Source organism: Zingiber officinale, chromosome 3A, assembly GCF_018446385.1.
Source record: "Zingiber officinale cultivar Zhangliang chromosome 3A, Zo_v1.1, whole genome shotgun sequence".
Lineage (NCBI taxonomy): Eukaryota > Viridiplantae > Streptophyta > Magnoliopsida > Zingiberales > Zingiberaceae > Zingiber > Zingiber officinale.
In genome coordinates this window covers 99766944-99791077 of record NC_055990.1, presented here as the reverse complement: position 1 = coordinate 99791077, position 24134 = coordinate 99766944, and the positions used below count along the sequence as shown (strand labels likewise).

At 37.2% G+C, this 24134-nt stretch overlaps 1 protein-coding gene across 1 annotated transcript; it reads right to left on the bottom strand.

The window, feature by feature from the left end:
* Positions 1-22727: 22727 nt before the first annotated feature.
* LOC122053909 (LOB domain-containing protein 11-like) lies at positions 22728-23446 on the bottom strand. The gene has a single exon (XM_042615818.1). It carries the CDS (start codon positions 23435-23437, stop codon positions 22880-22882), a length of 558 nt encoding a protein of 185 aa, XP_042471752.1. The 5' UTR covers positions 23438-23446; the 3' UTR covers positions 22728-22879.
* Between the last annotated feature and the right edge of the window lie 688 nt (positions 23447-24134).

Genomic DNA, 24134 nt, shown 5'->3' with positions numbered 1-24134 from the left:
CAGAATAAAAAGTATCAAAAAGGTAGAAGAAAGGTGCGATGCTACCAGTGTCAGAAGGAGGGACACCTAAGGGAAGACTGCCCAGAATTCAAGAAGGTCAAAATGAAGACACCCAAGAAACACAACCTAAAAGCAACTTGGGACGACACTTCTTCATCCGAATCAGAAGATCAAGAATATGCCGGGATAGCACTGATGGCAAGCTACGAAGGACAAAGTACATCAGAACCCAACATCGATGAAGGGGGAGCGACCTCAGATGGAAGTAGCGAAGCAGGGGGAGATTCAGGCTTTAAGTCTGATATGGCAAGTGAGGTATGCCTCTTACCCCCTGATGAACTTTACTTTGGTATCAAAGCTATGACTAAATCCATGTATAAATTAGAAAATAAAAATGCCAAATTAGAAAATGAAATTTTAGAAACAAAGAGAATTTTGGCAAAATCATGTCTTATAGAGGATTTTGAAAAATTAAAAATTGAAAATGAAAAACTAAAAGAAGAAATAGAAAGATTGAAAAAATATAATGGTTCAAATATTTCTACTTTTAGGAATTATAGAGGTTTAAATTGGTATTATAGATTTCATCAAAGTCAAATTAGAAATATATCAAAAATCTATGTACCTAGGAAATACTTGGTTAATCCTGTAGGTAGGAACCTCTACTGGGTTCCAAAAACCTGTCTAATTTAAAATTAAAATCAGACTTAGCATTTTCAGCAAGGAAATTAAACAACTAATTTCTTTATGAGGCTTTGTCTAAGGAAGTGGTTGTTGCTCCAATAACCAAGAAGGCCTAGTGCCTCGCCACGACCTGGAAGCCAAGTATCGAAATGAAAAGTCTAATTGACTAACTGAAAAAGCATTAATTTAAATTACTTAATGCTTTAAAAGAGTTATTCAATTTGTGTTAGAAAATATTTTTAAAAAAATTTAACTTAGAAATTTTTTATTATCTTAGAAATTTTTTTTCTTAGAATTTTTTTTATGATAATATTGCCTTATAATTTTTCTTAAAATTGACTTAGAATTGTTTCTTATGAATATTAACTTAGGATTTTTTTTAATTTAAATTTTTTTTTTTGGGAATGTTGAGATAAGTTTCAAACTTAAAATTTTTTTTCAACACTTATGACTGCTTTTTTCTGAAAAATGTTTTACTTAAATTTTTCTCGAACGAAAAATTCTGAAGAGTGTCTTTACTTAGACATTATTAAACATTTTACACTTAAAGTTTTTGTTTGAATTTACCTTAGACTTGTTTATAACCCCAATTTTTATGTGATCAAAGGGGGAGAAGTATGTTAAGTCTAGGGGGGTACTATAATTTTTCAATTGAAAATTATTTGGACTTATTTGAATATAAATTGTTTTTATTGTATATGGTTACCCTAACTTAACTTGTTGGTTGCTACTCGGAAAACCTAGAGGTTCCACTGTACAAAAATTTTGTACAAAGGTCTGAACCTTTTCCTAGCTACCATGTGTTCTTTTAAATTAAATTTTGGATCGCCTGCGGAACTTAACACGTTTGATCCAAAACTTAATCTATTTGTTCTTTTAGGTTTAGACTTGGATCTCCTGCGGAACTTAACACGTTCGACCCAAATCACCTTAAGTTATTAATTCCATTAAATATTAATTTCCATAATTGGTTCCCAGTACTGACGTGGCGAGGCACATGGTCTTCTTGGATATGGGAGCAACCACCACCGACTAGACAAAACCTTTTATGGAAAGCTAATATTTAATTTCCTAAAATAACTTTAGGTTAACCGAAAAGAACAATCAAATCACAAGGAAAAGAAAAACAAAAGAACACTATATCGAAAACAAATTCGAAACACTAGAATCGTATGCCTCTTGTATTTAGTATTATTTCCAAAAATAACTAGTATGATGCGGAAAGAAAAATACTAGTTATACCTTTTAGAAAAACCTCTTGATCTTCTACCGTATTCCTCTTCTAACCTCGGACGTTGTGTGGGCAACGATCTTCCGAGATGAGAACCACCAAGCACCTTCTTCTTCCTTGTAAGTTTCGGCCATCAAAACTTCTTCTAGGATGAAGAGGTTCGGCCACCACCACCATTCTCCAAGGGATGCTAGAAAAGAGGCTTCTTTTCTCTCCTTCTTCTCCTTCTTAGATCTGGCCACCAAAGCTATCTCCACCATGAGAGAGTTTCGGCCACACAAAGGAGAGGAGAGAAAAGAAAGGGCCGGCCATACCCAAAGAAGAAAAGAGGGAGAAAAATAATAGAGACATTCACCATGAAGCCTCCTCTACCCCCTCTTTTATAATCCTTGGTCTTGGCAAATAAGGAAAATTTAATAAAAACTTCCTTAATTCTTTTTCCATTGAAAAGGAAAATTTATTTAATTAAAAATAATTTTCTTTTCATCATGTTAATGGCCGGCCACCTTAATCCCTTTAATCAAGGAAATTTTAATTCACACAAGAATTAAAACTTCCTAATTTGCTTCCGGAAATTTATAAAAAATTCTCAAATAATTTTTCCCTTCATGGTGGTTAATAAAAAAAAATTAAAATATTTCTTTTAAACATGTGGATAAAAAGAAAGTTATCTCTAAAAAATTAAAATCTCTTTTAATCTACAAATAAGGAAAGATATCAAATCTTTTCTTAATCTTTTGTAGAAACTTATAAAAGAGAATATTTAATTTTAAACTCTCTTTTAAATCATGAACATGATTAAAATTTAAAGTTTTCTTAAAATTTAAAATCCTCCTTTAATCAACAAATAAGGAAAGATTTCAAATTTTAAACTCTCTTTTAAACATGTAGATGATTTACAAATAAGGAAAGTTTTTACCAAAAATTAAAACCATCCTTTTAAACTACAAATAAGGAAAGAGATTAATCTCTTCTCTTAATCTTTTGTAGAAAGTTATAAAAGGAAATTTTTAATTTTTTAAACTCTCTTTTAAAATCATGATATCCACATAAGAAATAATTTTAATAAAAATCATTTTTAATATTCTAGTGGACGGCCACCTAAGCTTGGGACCCAAGCTTTAGCAGGCCACCTACATGACTCATCCACTTAGTCTTGGCCGGCCCTAGCTTGGGTTCCAAGCTAGCTTGGTCGACCCATTGGATGGGTAAGAAGGTGGGTATGCGGTGGGTATAAATCTCTATATACTAGAGGCTACGATAGGGACCGAGAGGAGGAATTGGTTTTGGTCTCCCGATGAAATTAAGCATCCCGTGTTCACCCCGAACACACAACTTAATTTCATCAATAATAATTCATTCTACTAAAGAACTATTATTGAACTACCGCACCAATCCCAAATTACATTAATATCTAGCTCCAAGAGTAGTACCACTCAACTTCATCGTCATGTCGGACTAAGTCCACCTGCAGGGTTTAACATGACAATCCTTATGAGCTCCTCTTGGGGACATTCTCAACCTAGATCACTAGGAGACAGTTTCCTTCTATAATCAACATCACACACTATAAGTGATATCATTTTCCAACTTATCGGGCTTATTGATTCATCGAACTAAATCTCACCCATTGATAAATTAAAGAAATAAATATCAAATATATGTGCTTGTTATTATATTAGGATTAAGAGCACACACTTCCATAATAACTGAGGTCTTTGTTCTTTATAAAGTCAGTATAAAAGAAACGACCTCTAATGGTCCTACTCAATACACTCTAAGTGTACTAGTATAATTATATAGTTAAGATAAACTAATACCTAATTACACTACGACCTTCCAATGGTTTGTTCCTTTCCATTATGGTCGTGAGCTACTGTTTATAATTTATAAGATCGATAACATGATCCTCTGTGTGTGACACCACACACCATGTTATCTACAATATAAATTAATTAAACAACTACATTTATCATAAATGTAGACATTTGACCAATGTGATTCTTATTTCTAGATAAATGTTTATACCAAAAGCTAGGCTTTTAGTATACACTCTAACAATCTCCCACTTATACTAAAAGACTAAGCTGCCATATCTGCTGCCATACATCTGATTCTCAACCCTTCAACATGTCCATCAAAAGCTCTCGCCTTAAGGACCTTAGTGAAAAGATCTATAGGTCATCATCTGATGTATTCTAGGCAGCAACAACTTCTCCTCGTTTATACGATTTCTCGTATTGGGTGGTACTTGCGCTCTATTGTGTTTACTTGCCTTTATAGACTTATGGTTTCTTCGAGTTTGCTACTGCACCAATATTATTACAATAAATTGTAATAATCTTTGGACAAACCAGAAATCATATCTAAGTCTATCTTGAGGTTATTGAGTCATTCAGCTTTTATGGCTACCTCAGAGGCTTGCCATATACTAAACTTCTATGGTGGAGTCCAGAAAAACACCTATGCTTATCACTCTTCCATAGTTATGACTTTACCTCCTAAAGTAAACACAAAACCCTGAGGTTGACTTATTATTGTCCCTATCCGATTGGAAGTCAAAATCCATGCAACTCACAAGGACCAAATTAACTGTCTTGTAAGCTAGCATATATTCTCTAGTGCCTCTAAGGTACTTCAATATATGCTTTACTGCAATCCACTGTCCTTGTCCAGGGTTACTTTGATATCTGCTAACTATGCCCTTGGCAAAACAGATTTCTGATCTCGTGCATAGCATACATTAGGCTTCCGACAGCCGAAGCATAAAGAACTGCCTTTATTTCCTTTATCTCCTTTGATGTCTACAGAGACATATCTTTAGATAAAGTTACTCCATCCTGAAAAGTTAAGAAACCTTTCTTGGAGTTTTGTATGCTTAAAACGAGCAAGGATTTTTCTGATATATGAAGCTTGGGATAAAAAATATTTTTTTCTTGCGATCACTTATTACTTTGATCTCAAGAATATATACATTCTCCCAAGTCCTTTATATCGAATTATTTGGACAACCATACCCTTACTTCTGACAACATTTTGATATTGTTTCCAACTAGCAAAAATGTTATCTACGTATAGTACAAGAAATACCACCACGCTTCCATCACACCTTTTGTATACACAAAACTTATCTGGTTACTAAATCCATAGACTTTGATAAACCGGATGTTCTAAGACCTTGAAGCTTTGCCTCAGTCTATAGACTGATTGAGCTTGCACACAAGATGCTCTTAGCCCTTTGCAATGAACCCTTCTGGTTGCTTTATATGGATGCTTTCTTCAAGACTTCCATTAAGGAATGCTATCTTGACATCCACTTGCCAAATAGATAAAAGAATCCGGATAGACTTAAGCATGACCACCAGTGAAAAAGTTTCCTTTTTCATCAAGCCTTGCTTTGAAAGTTACTACCTTCCTGTCTATCCCTCTTTCCCTATTATAGACCTTTTTACACCCAACGGCTTTTACACCATTTGGTGATTCTACAAGCTTCCAGATTTTATTAGAATACATATATTCTAATTCTGTTATTCATTACTCTTTGCCAAGATGCTGCATCTTTATCTTGGAGTGCTTCATTATATGACCGGAGATCAGGTTCATGTCCTCCAGGGATCGAGTCCAAAAACTCTCCCAAAACATGAACCTATTTAGGTTGCCTAACAACCCTCCCACTACAACAAGGCACTTTCTGTAATTGTGTATCATTTGTGATACGTGTTGCAGTTTCCTTGTGGTATCTCATCTTGTACAGTTGGTACTAGATTAGACATGCCTTTTATTATTTCCTTAAGAACAAATTTTCTTATGGGCACATGGTTTATTACATAGTCCTTTTCTAAAAATCAGTCATTGATGCTAACAATGACCTTCTGATTTTTAAGACTATAAACCTACTTTCATTTCACTAGGATAACCCACAAACAAGTGAATTCCTGTCCAACTTATCATTGTCTCTCTTCTGCATATGTGCTGGACTACCCGAATCCGAATATGTTTCGAAATAGGCTTACGCCTATTCAGCAATTCTATATGAGTAGAGAGTTCTGACTTTGGAAGGTACTATATTCACTCCCGTTTCCAGAGTATATCCTTAAAATGATTTTGGTAATATTCTTAATAACTCATCAATTTACTTATTTCCATAAGAGTCCTATACCTTCCTTTTTCTACACCATTCTGTTGGGGTGTACCAGGTGCAATTAGTTGGGATTGAATCCCTACTTCTGATAAATGACTCCTAAATTCTCCCAAGAGGTATTTGCCACTACGATCTTACCGTAGTGTCTTGATACTTTTACTTTGTCGTTTCTCCACATCAGCCTCGTACTCTTTGAACTAATCAAAGCACTTAGACTTACGGCACATCAAGTAAATATATCCGTATCTCAAATAGTTATCTATAAAATAGATGAAATATTTGAAACAACCTCTTGCCTGGATGCTCATAGGATCACACAAATCAGAATGAACCAATTCCAATATATCTTTGACTCCATACCACTTGGACTTAAAAGCTTCTTGGTTATTTTTCTTCCAAGTAAGACTCGCAGGTTGGAAAGATTTCCACTACCAATGAACCCAAAAGTTCATCAGCTACCAATGAATCCTACTCAAGTATAACCTAGCTTTAGATGCCAAAGATATAATTGGTTCATTTCCGAAGGTTGCTTTCTCTTAAAATTAGAAGATGTGTTACTAATTTCCATTTGTTGCATCGTGGGAGTTATTGGATTATAAATTGTCAACCATCATACCAGAATAGATAACTTTCCTATTTTTCTTGATAACAACTTTGTTATCAAAATAGACACAATATCTATAATAGTTTAGAAACTGAAATCAGGTTCTTTCTAAACTTGGTATGTAAAGACAATTACTTAAAATCCATATTTTATTCTTATCAAAGGATAAACATCTCCCACTGCAACAGCTACCACTTTTACAGTAGTGACTATGTGGACGGTGATTTACCTTTCATTTAGTTGTCGGGTTTCCTGGAACCCTGCAATGAATTGCAGACATGATTAATGGCATCTTGTATCTACACTCCAGGTTCTGGTAGATAACACCACTAGATATGTTTCAACTAATGAATTAAATATACCTAAATTGTTCTTAGTTCTAAGAAGACAGTCTACCTTAATGTCCAAGTCCTATTTCCAATCATTACAATTGGGACTACTAAGTCTTTTTCTATAGTATGACTACTAGGGATTGACAAACATCCTAAGAATCACAAAAATATTTGGTCAAGATCAACTCCTTAAAATCTCCATGAATTTTGTATATACAAAATCGAAGAGGAGATTTTATTCATTAATTTTATTATCTCGTCAACTTTACTTTATGACGAATAAAATTAATAGTTGATCTGTCTTTGATCAAATATTTGGTCAAAACTCTTTGAATTTAAAATAACATTGATTCCTCAAACAATATTATTTAAATTCACCAACACCTCAAACACCGTGAATTTTGCATGCCACGTTAGTGTGGACGTATACAAATTCATCATTTGTAAGAGGAGGGTTTTACCCATTGACTATCTTGTCAATATAACTTTTTGACAAATAAAATTACCTCAAACACCATGAATCTTGTATGCCACGTTAGTGTGGACGTATACAAATTCAAACATTTGTAAGAGGGGTTTATTAATTTTATTATATTGCCAATCTAGTTTTATGACAAATCAATAATTGGTTTCCCTTTAGTCACACAAGTGATAGTAGTGACTCCGTTAGGGAGGATACTATTAAATGTGTCTAAGTGTATACCATTACTTGACACTAAGTCCATTAATAAGATTATGCCCCTTCCGTTGGGGAAGATCACACGCTCTTAATTAACTTCCTATAGTCATCCAAAAATGGAAGTCTATTCTAGTGATCCACAAACAAGCTCATCCGTTATGGAGGAAGGCACTCAGAGCCAAGCTTGTTTGCATCACTTACAAACCAGTAATGGAGACCATGGGATTTACTTAAAAATCCCTCTCCCACTTAGTTATTTATAAATGAGGAATTTTAACTATGCTAGCCTACTAAATATGTAAACCAACATGCACACACAGCACAATATAAAAGCAATAAATAGAAAATCTAATTTTCAACTATTATGGCTTTTATCTCTAGTTGTCCTCCGTGTGTTGTCATCCCAAGCTGCTGCCATATTTGGCCACCGCCACCGGGACTAGCTGTCGCATCCATCTTGCTTCTAGTTCTGCTGCGCCTATGGTCCTTAGAAGGTTCCACGCTTTGCAAGATTCAATCCGCGACATAAATAGAATTTTACATTTTTGATCCTATATTCCATAAAATGAATGTACATGTATCTAGATCAAAAATAAAATCCTAATAAAACTAAATATAGCTCCTGCTGTATTTTATAATACAATCATGAACACACATATAAATGCCCTTGACATGTCCAAGGTTCCAATCACACACATAATAACAATAAGCCATAATAGTTGGATCCTACATCCACAAAGTTAGCACATCCTACTATTATCCTACCTAAATTATGTATGACATGTGCATAATTAAACTAATAAAAAATACACAGAGGCAAAACCCTAGCTCTGATACCAATTGTTGGTTGCTACTTGGAAAACCTAGAGGTTCCACTGTACAAAAATTTTGTACAAAGGTCTGAACCTTTTCCTAGCTACCATGTGTTCTTTTAAATTAAATTTTGGATCGCCTGCGGAACTTAACACGTTTGATCCAAAACTTAATCTATTTGTTCTTTTAGGTTTAGACTTGGATCTCCTGTGGAACTTAACACGTTCGACCCAAATCACCTTAAGTTATTAATTCCATTAAATATTAATTTCCATAATTGGTTCCCAGTACTGACGTGGCGAGGCACATGTTCTTCTTGGATATGGGAGCAACCACCACCGACTAGACAAAACCTTTTATGGAAAGCTAATATTTAATTTCCTAAAATAACTTTAGGTTAACCGAAAAGAACAATCAAATCACAAGGAAAAGAAAAACAAAACAACACTATATCGAAAACAAATTCGAAACACTAGAATCGTATGCCTCTTGTATTTAGTATTATTTCTAAAAATAACTAGTATGATGCGGAAAGAAAAATACTAGTTATATCTTTTAGAAAAACCTCTTGATCTTCTACCGTATTCCTCTTCTAACCTCGGACGTTGTGTGGGCAACGATCTTCCGAGATGAGAACCACTAAGCACCTTCTTCTTCCTTGTAAGTTTCGGCCATCAAAACTTCTTCTAGGATGAAGAGGTTCGGCCACCACCACCATGCTCCAAGGGATGCTAGAAAAGAGGCTTCTTTTCTCCTTCTTAGATCTGGCCACCAAAGCTATCTCCACCATGAGAGAGTTTCGGCCACACAAAGGAGAGGAGAGAAAAGAAAGGGCCGGCCATACCCAAAGAAGAAAAGAGGGAGAAAAATAATAGAGACATTCACCATGAAGCCTCCTCTACCCCCTCTTTTATAATCCTTGGTCATGGCAAATAAGGAAAATTTAATAAAAACTTCCTTAATTCTTTTTCCATTGAAAAGGAAAATTTATTTAATTAAAAATAATTTTCTTTTCATCATGTTAATGGTCGGCCACCTTAATCCCTTTAATCAAGGAAATTTTAATTCACACAAGAATTAAAACTTCCTAATTTGCTTCCGGAAATTTATAAAAAATTCTCAAATAATTTTTCCCTTCATGGTGGTTAATAAAAAAAAATTAAAATATTTCTTTTAAACATGTGGATAAAAAGAAAGTTATCTCTAAAAAATTAAAATCTCTTTTAATCTACAAATAAGGAAAGATATCAAATCTTTTCTTAATCTTTTGTAGAAACTTATAAAAGAGAATATTTAATTTTAAACTCTCTTTTAAATCATGAACATGATTAAAATTTAAAGTTTTCTTAAAATTTAAAATCCTCCTTTAATCAACAAATAAGGAAAGATTTCAAATTTTAAACTCTCTTTTAAACATGTAGATGATTTACAAATAAGGAAAGTTTTTACCAAAAATTAAAACCATCCTTTTAAACTACAAATAAGGAAAGAGATTAATCTCTTCTCTTAATCTTTTGTAGAAAGTTATAAAAGGAAATTTTTAATTTTTTAAACTCTCTTTTAAAATCATGATATCCACATAAGAAATAATTTTAATAAAAATCCTTTTTAATATTCTAGTGGACGGCAACCTAAGCTTGAGACCCAAGCTTTAGCCGGCCACCTACATGACTCATCCACTTGGTCTTGGCCGGCCCTAGCTTGGGTTCCAAGCTAGCTTGGCCGACCCATTGGATGGGTAAGAAGGTGGGTATGCGGTGGGTATAAATCTCTATATACTAGAGGCTACGATAGGGACCGAGAGGAGAATTGGTTTTGGTCTCCCGATGAAATTAAGCATCCCGTGTTCACCCCGAACACACAACTTAATTTCATCAATAATAATTCATTCTACTAAAGAACTATTATTGAACTACCGCACAAATCCCAAATTACATTTTGGGCTCCTTCTTATTATGAATGTGTTAGTCTCCCTGTGTTTAATATAATAAATGTCCACTAATTAAGTAAGTTACTGACAACTCACTTAATTAATATCTAGCTCCAAGAGTAGTACCACTCAACTTCATCGTCATGTCGGACTAAGTCCACCTGCAGGGTTTAACATGACAATCCTTATGAGCTCCTCTTGGGGACATTCTCAACCTAGATCACTAGGAGACAGTTTCCTTCTATAATCAACAACACACACTATAAGTGATATCATTTCCCAACTTATCGGGCTTATTGATTCATAGAACTAAATCTCACCCATTGATAAATTAAAGAAATAAATATCAAATATATGTGCTTGTTATTATATTAGGATTAAGAGCACACACTTCTATAATAACTGAGGTCTTTGTTTCTTTATAAAGTCAGTATAAAAGAAACGACCTCTAATGGTCCTACTCAATACACTCTAAGTGTACTAGTATAATTATATAGTTATGATAAGCTAATACCTAATTACACTACGACCTTCCAATGGTTTGTTCCTTTCCATTATGGTCGTGAGCTACTGTTTATAATTTATAAGGTACTGATAACATGATCCTCTGTGTGTGACACCACACACCATGTTATCTACAATATAAATTAATTGAACAACTACATTTATCATAAATGTAGACATTTGACCAATGTGATTCTTATTTCTAGATAAATATTTATACCAAAAGCTAGGCTTTTAGTATACACTCTAACAATCTCCCACTTATACTAAAAGACTAAGCTGTCATATCTGCTGCCATACATCTGATTCCCAACCCTTCAACATGTCCATCAAAAGCTCTCGCCTTAAGGACCTTAGTGAAAAGATCTATAGGTCATCATCTGATGCATTCTAGGCAGCAACAACTTCTCCTCGTTTATACGATTTCTCGTATTGGGTGGTACTTGCGCTCTATTGTGTTTACTTGCCTTTATAGACTTATGGTTTCTTCGAGTTTGCTACTGCACCAATATTATTACAATAAATTGTAATAATCTTTGGACAAACCAGAAATCATATCTAAGTTTATCTTGAGGTTATTGAGTCATTCAGCTTTTATGGCTACCTCAGAGGCTTGCCATATACTAAACTTCTATGGTGGAGTCCAGAAAAACACCTATGCTTATCACTCTTCCATAGTTATGACTTTACCTCCTAAAGTAAACACAAAACCCTGAGGTTGACTTATTATTGTCCCTATCCGATTGGAAGTCAAAATCCATGCAACCCACAAGGACCAAATTAACTGTCTTGTAAGCTAGCATATATTCTCTAGTGCCTCTAAGGTACTTCAATATATGCTTTACTGCAATCCACTGTCCTTGTCCAGGGTTACTTTGATATCTGCTAACTATGCCCTTGGCAAAACAGATTTCTGATCTCGTGCATAGCATACATTAGGCTTCCGACAGCCGAAGCATAAAGAACTGCCTTTATTTCCTTTATTTCCTTTGATGTCTACAGAGACATATCTTTAGATAAAGTTACTCCATCCTGAAAAGTTAAGAAACCTTTCTTGGAGTTTTGTATGCTTAAACGAGTAAGGATTTTTCTGATATATGAAGCTTGGGATAAAAAATATTCTTTTATTACGATCACTTATTACTTTGATCTTAAGAATATATACATTCTCCCAAGTCCTTTATATAGAATTATTTGGACAACCATACCCTTACTTCTGACAATATTTTGATATTGTTTCAAACTACCAAAAATGTTATCTACGTATAGTATAAGAAATACCACCACGCTTCCATCACACCTTTTGTATATGTTAGGATCCTTCGTACGGCTAGAGAGGGGGGTGTGAATAGCCGACCCCAATTGCTCGCGTTTCATTCTACAAACTAGGGTTAGCGCAGCGGAAACTAAATGCAGAAAGAAAACAGGAGAAGAAATCAAACCTCTACGCAAGGATGTAACGAGGTTCGGAGATGAAACTCCTACTCCTCGGCGTGTCCATAAGGTGGACGAAGCCTATCAATCCGTCGGTGGATGAGTCCCCGGAAAACCGGCTAAATCAAACTCCTTGTGGGTGGAGAAACCTCGCCACAATCACTTGCAACAGCAAGCTAAGAGTACAGGAGAATAGCAAGAACAAAATACAACAGGAATGTAAACACAGTAGCTTGCCTTCTCGTCGACTGGGGTCCCGGATGAAGTAGCAACTTCACGGACAGATGCAACAAGCAACTCAGCAGCAGCTGATCCAGTCGTGGAATGAAGCTCACGCGAAGCTTCGACAAGGAGGAGCTCAAAAAAGCTCAAGCACAACAGCACTTCGCAACAGGAAAGAAGAAGAAGAAAATCTTGGTGCAGCAGCAGCCCTCGACCCCTTTATACCTGAAAAGAAGACAGCGAAGAAACTAGCCGTTGCATCGCAACGGCTAGAACCCTGATCGGTCTGCAGACCGATCAGCCTAGGCGCATGAAGCTTCTGTTTGTCACCTGATCGGTCCCCAGACCGATCAGGTGTCGCGATCGAAGCCCTGATCGGTCTTGCCGACCGATCAGGCCATGGGTGGATCGGTCAGCAGACCGATCCACGGCTTTCTTCTCGCGAGGTTGCGTTGCCTCCTAGTCGGTCTCCAGACCGATCAGATTACAATCAGTGGGCCACTGATCTGATTCTGATCGGTCACCAGACCGATCAGGGGCAAACGCAGTATCACTGGATCGGTCACCAGACCGATCCAAACTTCTCAGCCCTAGACCTAAGTCTTCCACACCAACATTCGGTCAACCTTGACCTGTTGGTACATCATTCCTAGCATCCGGTCACTCCCTTGACCTGCTAGCACTTCCCGCTAATTGTCCGGTCAATCCTTTTGACCCACTTAGACTTCTCCACACCAGATATCCGATCACCCTTGATCCATCTGGATTTTTCCCTTGCCCGGCTTCACTCACCAGGACTTTCCACACTGCCTAACATCCCAGTTAGGACTTTCTCACTGCCTGGCTTCACTCACCAGGACTTTCCAACTGCCTAACATCCCAGTTAGGACTTTCTCACTGCCTGGCTTCACTCACCAGGACTTTCCAACTACCTAACATCCCAGTTAGGACTTTCTCACTGCCTGGCTTCACTCACCAGGACTTTCCAACTGCCTAACATCCCAGTTAGGACTTTCCCATTGCCTAACATCCCAGTTAGGACTTTTCCACTGCCTGGCTTCACTCACCAGGACTTTCCACACTGCCTAACATCCCAGTTAGGACTTTCCCACTGCCTGGCTTCACTCACCAGGACTTTCCAGTGCCAAGTCTCCACACTTGGACTCTATCCCGAATCAGGTCAACCAGGTCAACCTTGATCTACGGTTGCATCAATAATCTCCCAAACATCTATTCTTGTCCCATATCAAGAATAGAACTTCTCTTCTCGTCAAACATCGTCAAACATAACTCGTCAAACATCAAAACACAACTTGAGTCAAGTCAACTCGAGTCTGGTCAACCAGGTCAACCTTGACCTAAGATTGCACCAACAATCTCCCCCTTTTTGATGTTTGACAAAATCGAAAATCAAATTAGGTTAACCCGATAACCTAACTTAGGTTTTCCAATGTTCTTCCTTGAATATTCTTTCCAAAACCTACACTCTCCCCCTTTTGACATCTCTCCCCCTTTTTGACACACATCAAAAAGAGGGAATCAAGGTTAAGAGTTTCTTCCTAATGAAAGTCCCATACCTTTCATTGAAACTCTTAATTTCCCCCTTGATACTAAACACAACAATCAACTTAGTGATAATCCCATATTACTAATCCTCAAAAGTCTTAAGGAGTAAAAACTCCCCCTTGACAATTAGGTAAAACTCCCCCTAAAGGTTAACTCCCCCTTGACCATTGCACCAACAATGTCTTTGTGAGTTCCAAACCTTTAGAAATCCACAAAACCCAACTTCCAGCTGAAATTTTAGACCAACAGCTGAAAATCAGAAACTGGCACGCTCTGATCGGTCCCCAGACCGATCAGAAACCCCATGGATCGGTCCCCAGACCAATCAGGCCTTCACCAGATCGCACCAAGCTCTCTGGTTCTTACTGGATCGGTCTGCATACCGATCCATACAGATCGGACCGATCAGGGAACCTCCTGATCGGTCCCCAACCTTGATTCTGATTTCAAATTTCCTTCCCGAAATTCAAAAACTCCTAGAAAATTCTAGAAAATTCGAAAAATTGTGAAATTTTGAGGATACATTCCTCATAACATATACTATCATGGAAAAATAGTTTTCTATGAAAATAACTTCCATTTTTCAATCTTAATACAAAGTTCAAAAACTTTGAAATAGTTCAAGTTTAACTCAACTTTGTATCACAATGTTCAATGATGAATGCTATCACTAGGAAAGCTTCATCAAGGTTTTTCAAATCAATTTTAAAATGCTTTTAAAACTATTTGAATTTAGGACCATAATCTTAGGGCTAGATGTACATGACTTGTACACAAGCTTTCCCTATGATCCTTAATTTCTTGAATTAGGGTCATCTAGGTACAAGGACAATGCACCTTGATCCTAACTCATGATCCTAATATCTCACACACATCTAAGGTGTATCAAACCACATTCAAGTCAATTTGATGTGAGATATAGGTTAAGGTCAACTTAGGCTAAGTTCTCATGCATTTTCTAAACACCAATTTGATCTCAATATCAAATTATATGTTTGTCCTCAAATCAATTTCATTGATTATAATGCAAGAGATGATGACATGGCATATAATGATATCATAAGTGAAAACATGTGCCAATGTCATGATGTCATGACATACAGTTTGAAAACTTAAATAAAGCATGACATATAAACTAGCCTAAGCATTATCATGACATTTCAAATGATAATAAAATAAATATGATGTCATGGCATGGAATATGGCAACCAATCATGGCAAGTTAGCACAAATAAAATACCTAAATTCCCTATCTAAGTATCCTTAGCCTTAGCTAACTTAAAATCTAACCCTAGATTGCCCATATATCCCTAAGAGAAAACCAAAATCCCAATTATGGTATTTCTCTAAGTTTTCTTAAATTGTGCCAAATAATATTAAAATCGATATTTTTTAAATATGGCACAATTTACTCTTCAAGGAGTAAATAATAATTCTTTTTCATTTTCAAAGGTTATCAAAACCTTGAAAATGCTCCTTGAGTGTCAATTTCCTTAAAGTTGGGTTAACTACCCTTCTAATTGGAGTTGACACTCTCTAACCCATCTATGGGATAGAGAAGATGCTCCTAGGAACCCAATATCTATGTGAGCTCATTGGGTTCACTAAATATTTACTAGGGATGACTTCCCTAGCAACCCTCCTAATGACCCTCCTAGGCTTTGAAGCCTTGGTCATTTGGGACTCATCAAGATCAACTCTAGGGGTGACTCCCCTTGTGACCTTGGTGGTCTTCCTAGCCCTAGGTTTTGTTCCATAATCGAATGGAACATCATGATAGGTGGGCTTGACCACTTGGGACTTAGGTTTGTGACCTATACCTTTCTTGTCCTTGGACATTGGTTTTTGACCCTTAAACCCTAGGGATGACTTCTCCATGTTCTTAAGAGTCTTTTCCAAAGTATCAAGTCTTGACTTCAAGACTTGATTCTCCTTCTCTAATACCTCAATTTTTGATTTATCACTCTTCCTTGAGGTATTCTTAGGCATATGTCTAGTTGATTTAGGATTCCTACCTAGGTTATCCTTAGCCTTAGATGGGTTGATCCTAGGGTTAGCCTTTCTAGAATTATCCTTATCTAGACTCACATGTTTAGCTCCTAAGCACATGTATTGATTCCTAAGGTTATCATTCTTGTTATTATCGACAAGTGCAATAAAATTCCTAGCATGCATTTTATTAGAATTGCAAAAATGAACCTTAGAGGTTACCTTAGGGTTTTCCTTAGCTCCCCCTATCGATGTGCCCGGTCTCTTGCCCTTGTGAGGATGCCTCCCCCTCGGACAATGGCTCCTATAGTGTCCCCTTTGCTTGCATTGGAAGCACACGATGTGCTCCTTGCCCTTGCGTTTCGGGACTCCGGCTTCCTTGACCTTTGGCGCCGGTGGAGTCTTTCTTACCCTCTTCGGACACTTACTCTTGTAATGTCCATGTTCCCTACACTCAAAGCACATAATGTGTAATTTAATTGAACTTAAATTGCTTGAGTTACCTAGGGTTGAGGGTGGATGCGAGCTCTCTTCTTCATCCCTTTCGGAGGTAGAAGCTTCTTCTTCTTGCTCCGAACTTAAAGAAGAACTCTCCTCCTCTTCGTCCTTAGATGTTGAGTAACCCTCAACTTCTAATTCCTCTCCTCCATGATGTGAGCTACTTGATGACTCACTTGTCTCCTCTTCATGATTTGAAGTGGAGCTCTCCTCATGGTACTTGGCCAAGTTATCCCATAATTCCTTGGCATTGTTGTAACCTATCTTACACAAGATGTTAGTAGGCAATGAAAATTCAATTATTCTCGTTACCTCTTCGTTGATTTCGGATTTGTGAATTTGTTCTCTGGTCCACTCCTTCTTCTCAAGAGGTTTTCCTTCCTTATCCACCGGAGGAGTAAAACCTTCTTGTACACAAAACCAATTCATTATGTTAGTCATAAGAAAGTACTTCATCCTTACCTTCCAATACGCGAAGTCACCGCATTCGTAGAAGGGTGGAATGGTGACATCTTCTCCGAGTAGATCCATCCTCTAGCTCGTGCTCCCCGGGTGTTAATCCGATGAAGAGCAAACCTCCCTCGATACCACTTGTTAGGATCCTTCGTCCGACTAGAGGTGTGAATAGCCGACCCCAATTGCTCGCGTTTCTTCTACAAACTAGGGTTAGCGCAGCGGAAATAAAGAAAGAAAGCAGGAGAAGAAATCAAACCTCTACGCGATGTAACGAGGTTCGGAGATGAAACTCCTACTCCTCGGCGTGTCCGTAAGGTGGAAGCCTATCAATCCGTCGGTGGATGAGTCCCCGGAAAACCGGCTAAATCAAACTCCTTGTGGGTGGAGAAACCTCGCCACAATCACTTGCAACAGCAAGCTAAGAGTACAGGAGAATAGCAAGAACAAAATACAAAAGGAATGTAAACACAGTAGCTTGCCGATTGGGGTCCCGGATGAAGTAGCAACTTCACGCAGACGGATGCAACAAGCAACCCGGTGATCCGATCGTGGAATGAAGCTCACGAAGCTTCGACAAGAAGGAGCTCAAAAAGCTCAAGCACAACAGACTACAGGAAAGAAGAAGAAGAAAATCTTGGTGCGGCCTCGACCCCCGTCGGGCTTATGCGATCGGTCTTCTTCGTCGGCCATGGGTGGATCGGTCGTGAGACCGATCCACGGCTTTCTTCGCGAGGTTGCGTTGCCTCTGGTCGGTCTCGGACCGATCGATTATAATCGATGGGCCGATCCGATTACGATCGGTCACGGACCGATCAAGAACGATATCACCGGATCGGTCACCGACCATCCAAACTTCTCGCCTAGACCTAAGTCTTCCACACCAACATTCGGTCAACCTTGACTGTTGGTACATCATTCTAGCATCCGGTCACTCCCTTGACCGGCTAGCACTTCCTCACTGTCCGGTCAATCCTTTTGACCCACTTAGACTTCTCCACACCGATATCCGATCACCCTTGATCCATCTGGATTTTTCCCCGGCTTCACTCACGGGACTTTCCACACCGCCTAACATCCGTTAGGACTTTCTCCTTCACCGCTTCACTCACAGACTTTCCAACGCCTAACATCCCGTTAGGACTTCTCTCCCGGCTTCACTCACCAGGACTTTCCAACTGCCTAACATCCTAGTTAGGACTTTCTCAATGCCTGGCTTCACTCACCAGGACTTTCCAACTGCCTAACATCCCAGTTAGGATTTTCCCATTGCCTAACATCCCAGTTAGGACTTTTCCACTGCCTGGCTTCACTCACCAGGACTTTCCACACTGCCTAACATCCCAGTTAGGACTTTCCCACTGCCTGACTTCACTCACCAGGACTTTCCAGTGCCAAGTCTCCACACTTGGACTCTATCCCGAATCAGGTCAACCAGGTCAACCTTGATCTACGGTTGCATCAATAATCTCCCAAACATCTATTCTTGTCCCATATCAAGAATAGAACTTCTCTTCTCGTCAAACATCGTCAAACATAACTCGTCAAACATCAAAACACAATTCGAGTCAAGTCAACTCGAGTCTGGTCAACCAGGTCAACCTTGACCTAAGATTGCACCAACAGTATACACAAGACTTATCCGGTTACTAAATCCATAGACTTTGATAAACCGGATGTTCTAAGACCTTGAAGCTTTGCCTCAGTCCATAGACTGATTGAGCTTGCACACAAGATGCTCTTAGCCCTTTGCAATGAACCCTTCTGGTTGCTTTATATGGATGCTTTCTTCAAGACATCCATTAAGGAATGCTGTCTTGACATCCACTTGCCAAATAGATAAAAGAATCCGGATAGACTTAAGCATGGCCACCAGTGAAAAAGTTTCCTTTTTCATCAAGCCTTGCTTTGAAAGTTACTACCTTCCTGTCTATCCCTCTTTCCCTATTATAGACCTTTTTACACCCAACGACTTTTACACCATTTGGTGATTCTACAAGCTTCCAGATTTTATTAGAATACATATATTCTAATTCTGTTATTCATTACTCTTTGCCAAGATGCTGCATCTTTATCTTCGAGTGCTTCATTATATGACAGGAGATCAGGTTCATGTCCTCCAGGGATCGAGTCCAAAAACTCTCCCAAAACATGAACCTATTTAGGTTGCCTAACAACCCTCCCACTACAACAAGGCACTTTCTGTAATTGTGTATCATTTGTGATACGTGTTGCAGTTTCCTTGTGGTATCTCATCTTGTACAGTTGGTACTAGATTAGACATGCCTTTTATTATTTCCTTAAGAACAAATTTTCTTATGGGCACATGGTTTATTACATAGTCCTTTTCTAAAAATCGGTCATTGATGCTAACAATGACCTTTTGATTTTTAAGACTATAAACCTACTTTCATTTCACTAGGATAACCCACAAACAAGTGAATTCCTGTCCAACTTATCATTGTCTCTCTTCTGCATATGTGTTGGACTACCCGAATCCGAATATGCTTACACCTATTCAGAATTCTATATGAGTAGAGAGTTCTGACTTTGGAAGGTACTATATTCACTCCCGTTTCCAGAGTATATCCTTAAAATGATTTTGGTAATATTCTTAATAACTCATCAATCTACTTATTTCCATAAGATTCCTATACCTTCCTTTTTCTACACCATTCTGTTGGGGTGTACCAGGTGCAATTAGTTGGGATTGAATCCCTACTTCTGATAAATGACTCCTAAATTCTCCCAAGAGGTATTTGCCACTACGATCTTACCGTAGTGTCTTGATACTTTTACTTTGTCGTTTCTCCACATCAGCCTCGTACTCTTTGAACTAATCAAAGCACTTAGACTTGCGGCACATCAAGTAAATATATTCGTATCTCAAATAGTTGTCTATAAAATAGATGAAATATTTGAAACAACCTCTTGCCTGGATGCTCATAGGATCACACAAATCAGAATGAACCAATTCCAATATATCTTTGACTCCATACCCCTTGGATGCTCCTATCCAAGCAGCAGAATCAGGTTGGAAGGCTGATTGATTTAGGTGGGATCGGTCGACCGATCCGGGTCGAGTCAAGACTTGATCCCGAGATCAAGGGATGTGGATCAAGTTTGAGGAGGCTATAAAAAGCGATCTCGGCCAGCACTTTAGAGCAATCGAAAATCAGACTACTTGAGCTCCTGTGTGCTGCGACGAAACACTTCAACAACGCTCAACTGCTAAGCCGACAATTGATGTTCCTTTCCAACTTCTTTGTATTGTCGGTAACTTAGTTTTAATATTACAATTGTAATTGATCTTGTAAAGATTTCTCAAGCTTATAGTGATTGCCCATCGAAAGCACTCTTATATGCGAGCCTTAGAGTAGGAGTCGCCATAGGCTTCGAACCAAGTAACTCTTGGTATTTGCAATTGTGCTCTTTGTCTCTTTACTTTTCGTTGCATTTCTTAATCTGTGTTTTTTGAAACGAACATGAAAACCACATGTGCTATTCCCCCCCCCCCCCCCTCTAGCATGTCATCGATCCTACATAAATTCCTTTTTGAATTTTAGCTTGAACGAACAATATTTAATTAGTTATAAGAAAATAAAGTTATTTTAGGAGAAAATGATACATTCAAGATGAACAAAAGTCATTTTCTTTTATTAAGGCATCCATAATACATCATCATTATAACATCCACCACCTTATAAAAAATGTATGAGTCTACTATCATATATTCATTATAATAATATATCTCTTTCACCCACATTCCTTTTAACATTAACACTCATTATTTATGGGTCCTACAATACATCTTTATCCATTAGTGGATATTATAGATGAAATTTCGAACTAGCCGTTAATTAGCCGTTAAAAAATATCCATTAAAAAACTAACCGTTTTATTCAATTATTAATTTTTAATAAATAAAATTTTAAAAACACACACACACACACGTGGGGTGGGCCAGCCAGGCTAACCCCCCCCCCCCTCTGAAAGCATTCAATTCTTTGAACGCGTTTAAGTGGAGGGATGTTATATGGTTGGCCCATCCCACCTTGAACGCGTTCAATTCTTTCAATGCATTTAACAATTCTTTCTATTAATGGAGCATTGCAGATGCTCTTAAGGGTGCGTTTGGTTTAAGTTATCATGTATAACCTTGGTTATGTAATTATCAAGTAATCACATAACCAAGGTTATGGGGAATAAAACATAACCAAATGTTGTTTAGTTCAACATAGGTAATCCAACAAAAATTTGTTTGTTTGAAGGTTTTAATAAATAACCTAGTTTAATATTTTACTATATTACCCTTTGTTACAAAATCAACCATATATATCTTTTAAACACTACATTTTTTAATTTATTCTTTTTCACATTTTTATTTATTTTTTTTAAATTTTTTTCTTTTCGTTTTTATTTTTTTTCATTTTTTTATTTTTTAAAAAAAATTATGTTTTTTTTACATTTTTTTATTTTTATGTTTTTTTTATTTCAAATTTTTTTTCTATTTTTTCTATTATATATTTTTTTTATTTTTTTACGTTTTTTATTATTTTTTAAATTTTTTAAAATTTTTTCCTATTTTTTTATGTGTTTTTTTTATTTTCCCCATTTTTTATTATTTTAAAAAAAAATTTACGTTTTTTCTATTTTTAAAATTTTTTAATTTTTTAAAAAAAAAATTATGTTTTTTAATTTTTTTTATTTTTTTTAAGTTTTTATTTTATTTTATTTATTTATTTATTTTTTTCTTTACATTTTTCTTTTTTATCATATTTTTCTTTCATTCGAAAATATTTTGGGTAAAAAAATTTTATTAACCTCGGAATCAAGAAAAATCTCAATTTTTCAAGAGTTTTCGATCCGGATTGCATACCTTTTTGCTGACATGTCGAGCATAGAACATTACTTAGGAATCATCGATTACCTAAATTAAACAGAATTTTTATTAATAATCTTGTATGGATAACCAAGGTTATCAAGGATAACCCTCAATCAAACGCACCCTAAGAATCATTAATCTTCTCTTTTCATGACCCTCCCTTCTGATCACCACCTCAAATTACAATAATAGGCACGCACCAAAATGTATAAAATGTAACAAAAGGTAATTTGTTCGTCTCCAACGTCCCGTCAAAAGTGCATAAGAGGACCATAGCTCAAATGTATATTATGAAAGTTGACCTCTAATTATACATATTTCAAATTTATTCAATAAATTAATTAACAAGGAAGATTGTCTATCTTTAAAATTAGTCAGATAAAATCTGTACACCTATACAATTGCAAAAACAAAACAAAAAAATAGCAGCGGATCAAGTCCCTCTTTTCTTGCTATCAAATTGAATGTGTTTCTCATACCAAAGTATACACAGTTGCCTATCGTTCTCGCTATTCGCAATAATAAGACTTCTCACAAGAATAATGCCTCTCAAGTCATTCATGAGTAACAAGTCTAGATCTCCTTCAGTCGCAAGCTCCCTCCCCCTTTTGCGAGTCGTCCCTCCTACCCATGAACGACAAGTCTTTTTGTTTTGTTTTTTTTTTCCTTTTTCCCTTACTCGTTTTGTCTTTTTTTTAGCAAAAAAAGTCATGAACATGGGAACATAATTTGGTCATGAATAGCCTAAAAAAGTGACTTAATTTAGAATTAATTTGCACCTTCAACTACCAAACAACATGCAATTAACCAAATTTAATGGTTCGTACTGTCGGCAAATTTGTTTTCTCGACACAAAATTATTATTACACTAATATTATTATTTTTTAAAAAAATTTATTCAATTCCACGTCAGATTAAATCGTCCAGAGCGGCTCGTCCCAGGGCTCGCCGATGTAGTCGGCGAAGGGCGCCGAAGCGTCGAGAGGTGGCGGCAGCTGGGGCGAGAGGAGGGCGTTGACAAGGCTCTTGTGCTGAGCCTGGAGTTTGAGCAGCTCGGCATGCGCCTGCGCCAGCTCGGCTTGCAGCCCCTCGACCTGTTTCTGGAGCAAGCAGATGGCGCCGGCGCAGCCGTATATGGGGTCGCGGACTCGAGCGCCCGCCTCGTACACCATGCTGCTCACCGCGTCGGCCCGGTGCCCCTCGGGCAGCTCCTGTAGCAGCTTGATGATGTTGCTGGCGCCGAAGACGCGGTGCGCCGTGGCGAAGTTGAGCAGCTCGGCGGGCGGGAAGTAGGGGGCGAGGACGCACTTGTCGCTGCACCTGCGCCGCAGGACCTTGCAGGCCGCGCAGGGGCCGCCGTAACCGGGCGCCACTGTGGGCGGCGGGGACGAAGTGGGGGATAGAACAGACGAGGAAGTGGCCGAGGAGGAGATGGCGGTTCGGATGCCGTGGAAGGCGGCACTTGACTCCATATGACGAAGTGATTTCCTCGCAATATCTTCTCCTCATGTGTGTGTATATATTGTTAGCAAATTCTTAATTATCGAAATTATTAAAAAGACTATTTTTAAAAAAATTAAAAAAAACACTTTAATATATTTTTTTAGTTTTTAAAATGATTTAAATTGGTCAAAAATACTATATCCGTCATTTTCCTTCAATAGATAAAAAAACTAAAACGTTGGTTACTTGAAGAGAAGGAGTTGCTCATCTGGGACTAAATTGTTCTCCTTAGCACACATATTTTATATATATATATATATATATATATATATATATTTCCTATTGTTTGATTAAATTGGTCTCGGCAAGTCTTTGCTTTCAAACTTGGAATCAACGTACGCGAGTGGGTTGAAGTACTGCTCAACCTCCTCAAGTCTCCCTTATTTCCTCGTTAACAAAATTTGAATGTTGTTGTGGATTTTATCTTTGAAATCTTAATTAATAACTTCTTAAATAAATATCAATTAATTAGTTGTATAACAAAGATTAGTCGATTGTTCTGCATATAGTCGAGTGTGATAGTTAACCCGTGAATATTCTATTTGCTCGAAATTAACCTGACTCGACTGTCGTGGAAATTATTCTAAGTTAATTTTAATCGGATGACAAATATTGTATTTGTTTTGAAATAATAACAATTGATTCGAGTAGTGTACCAGTGGAGTA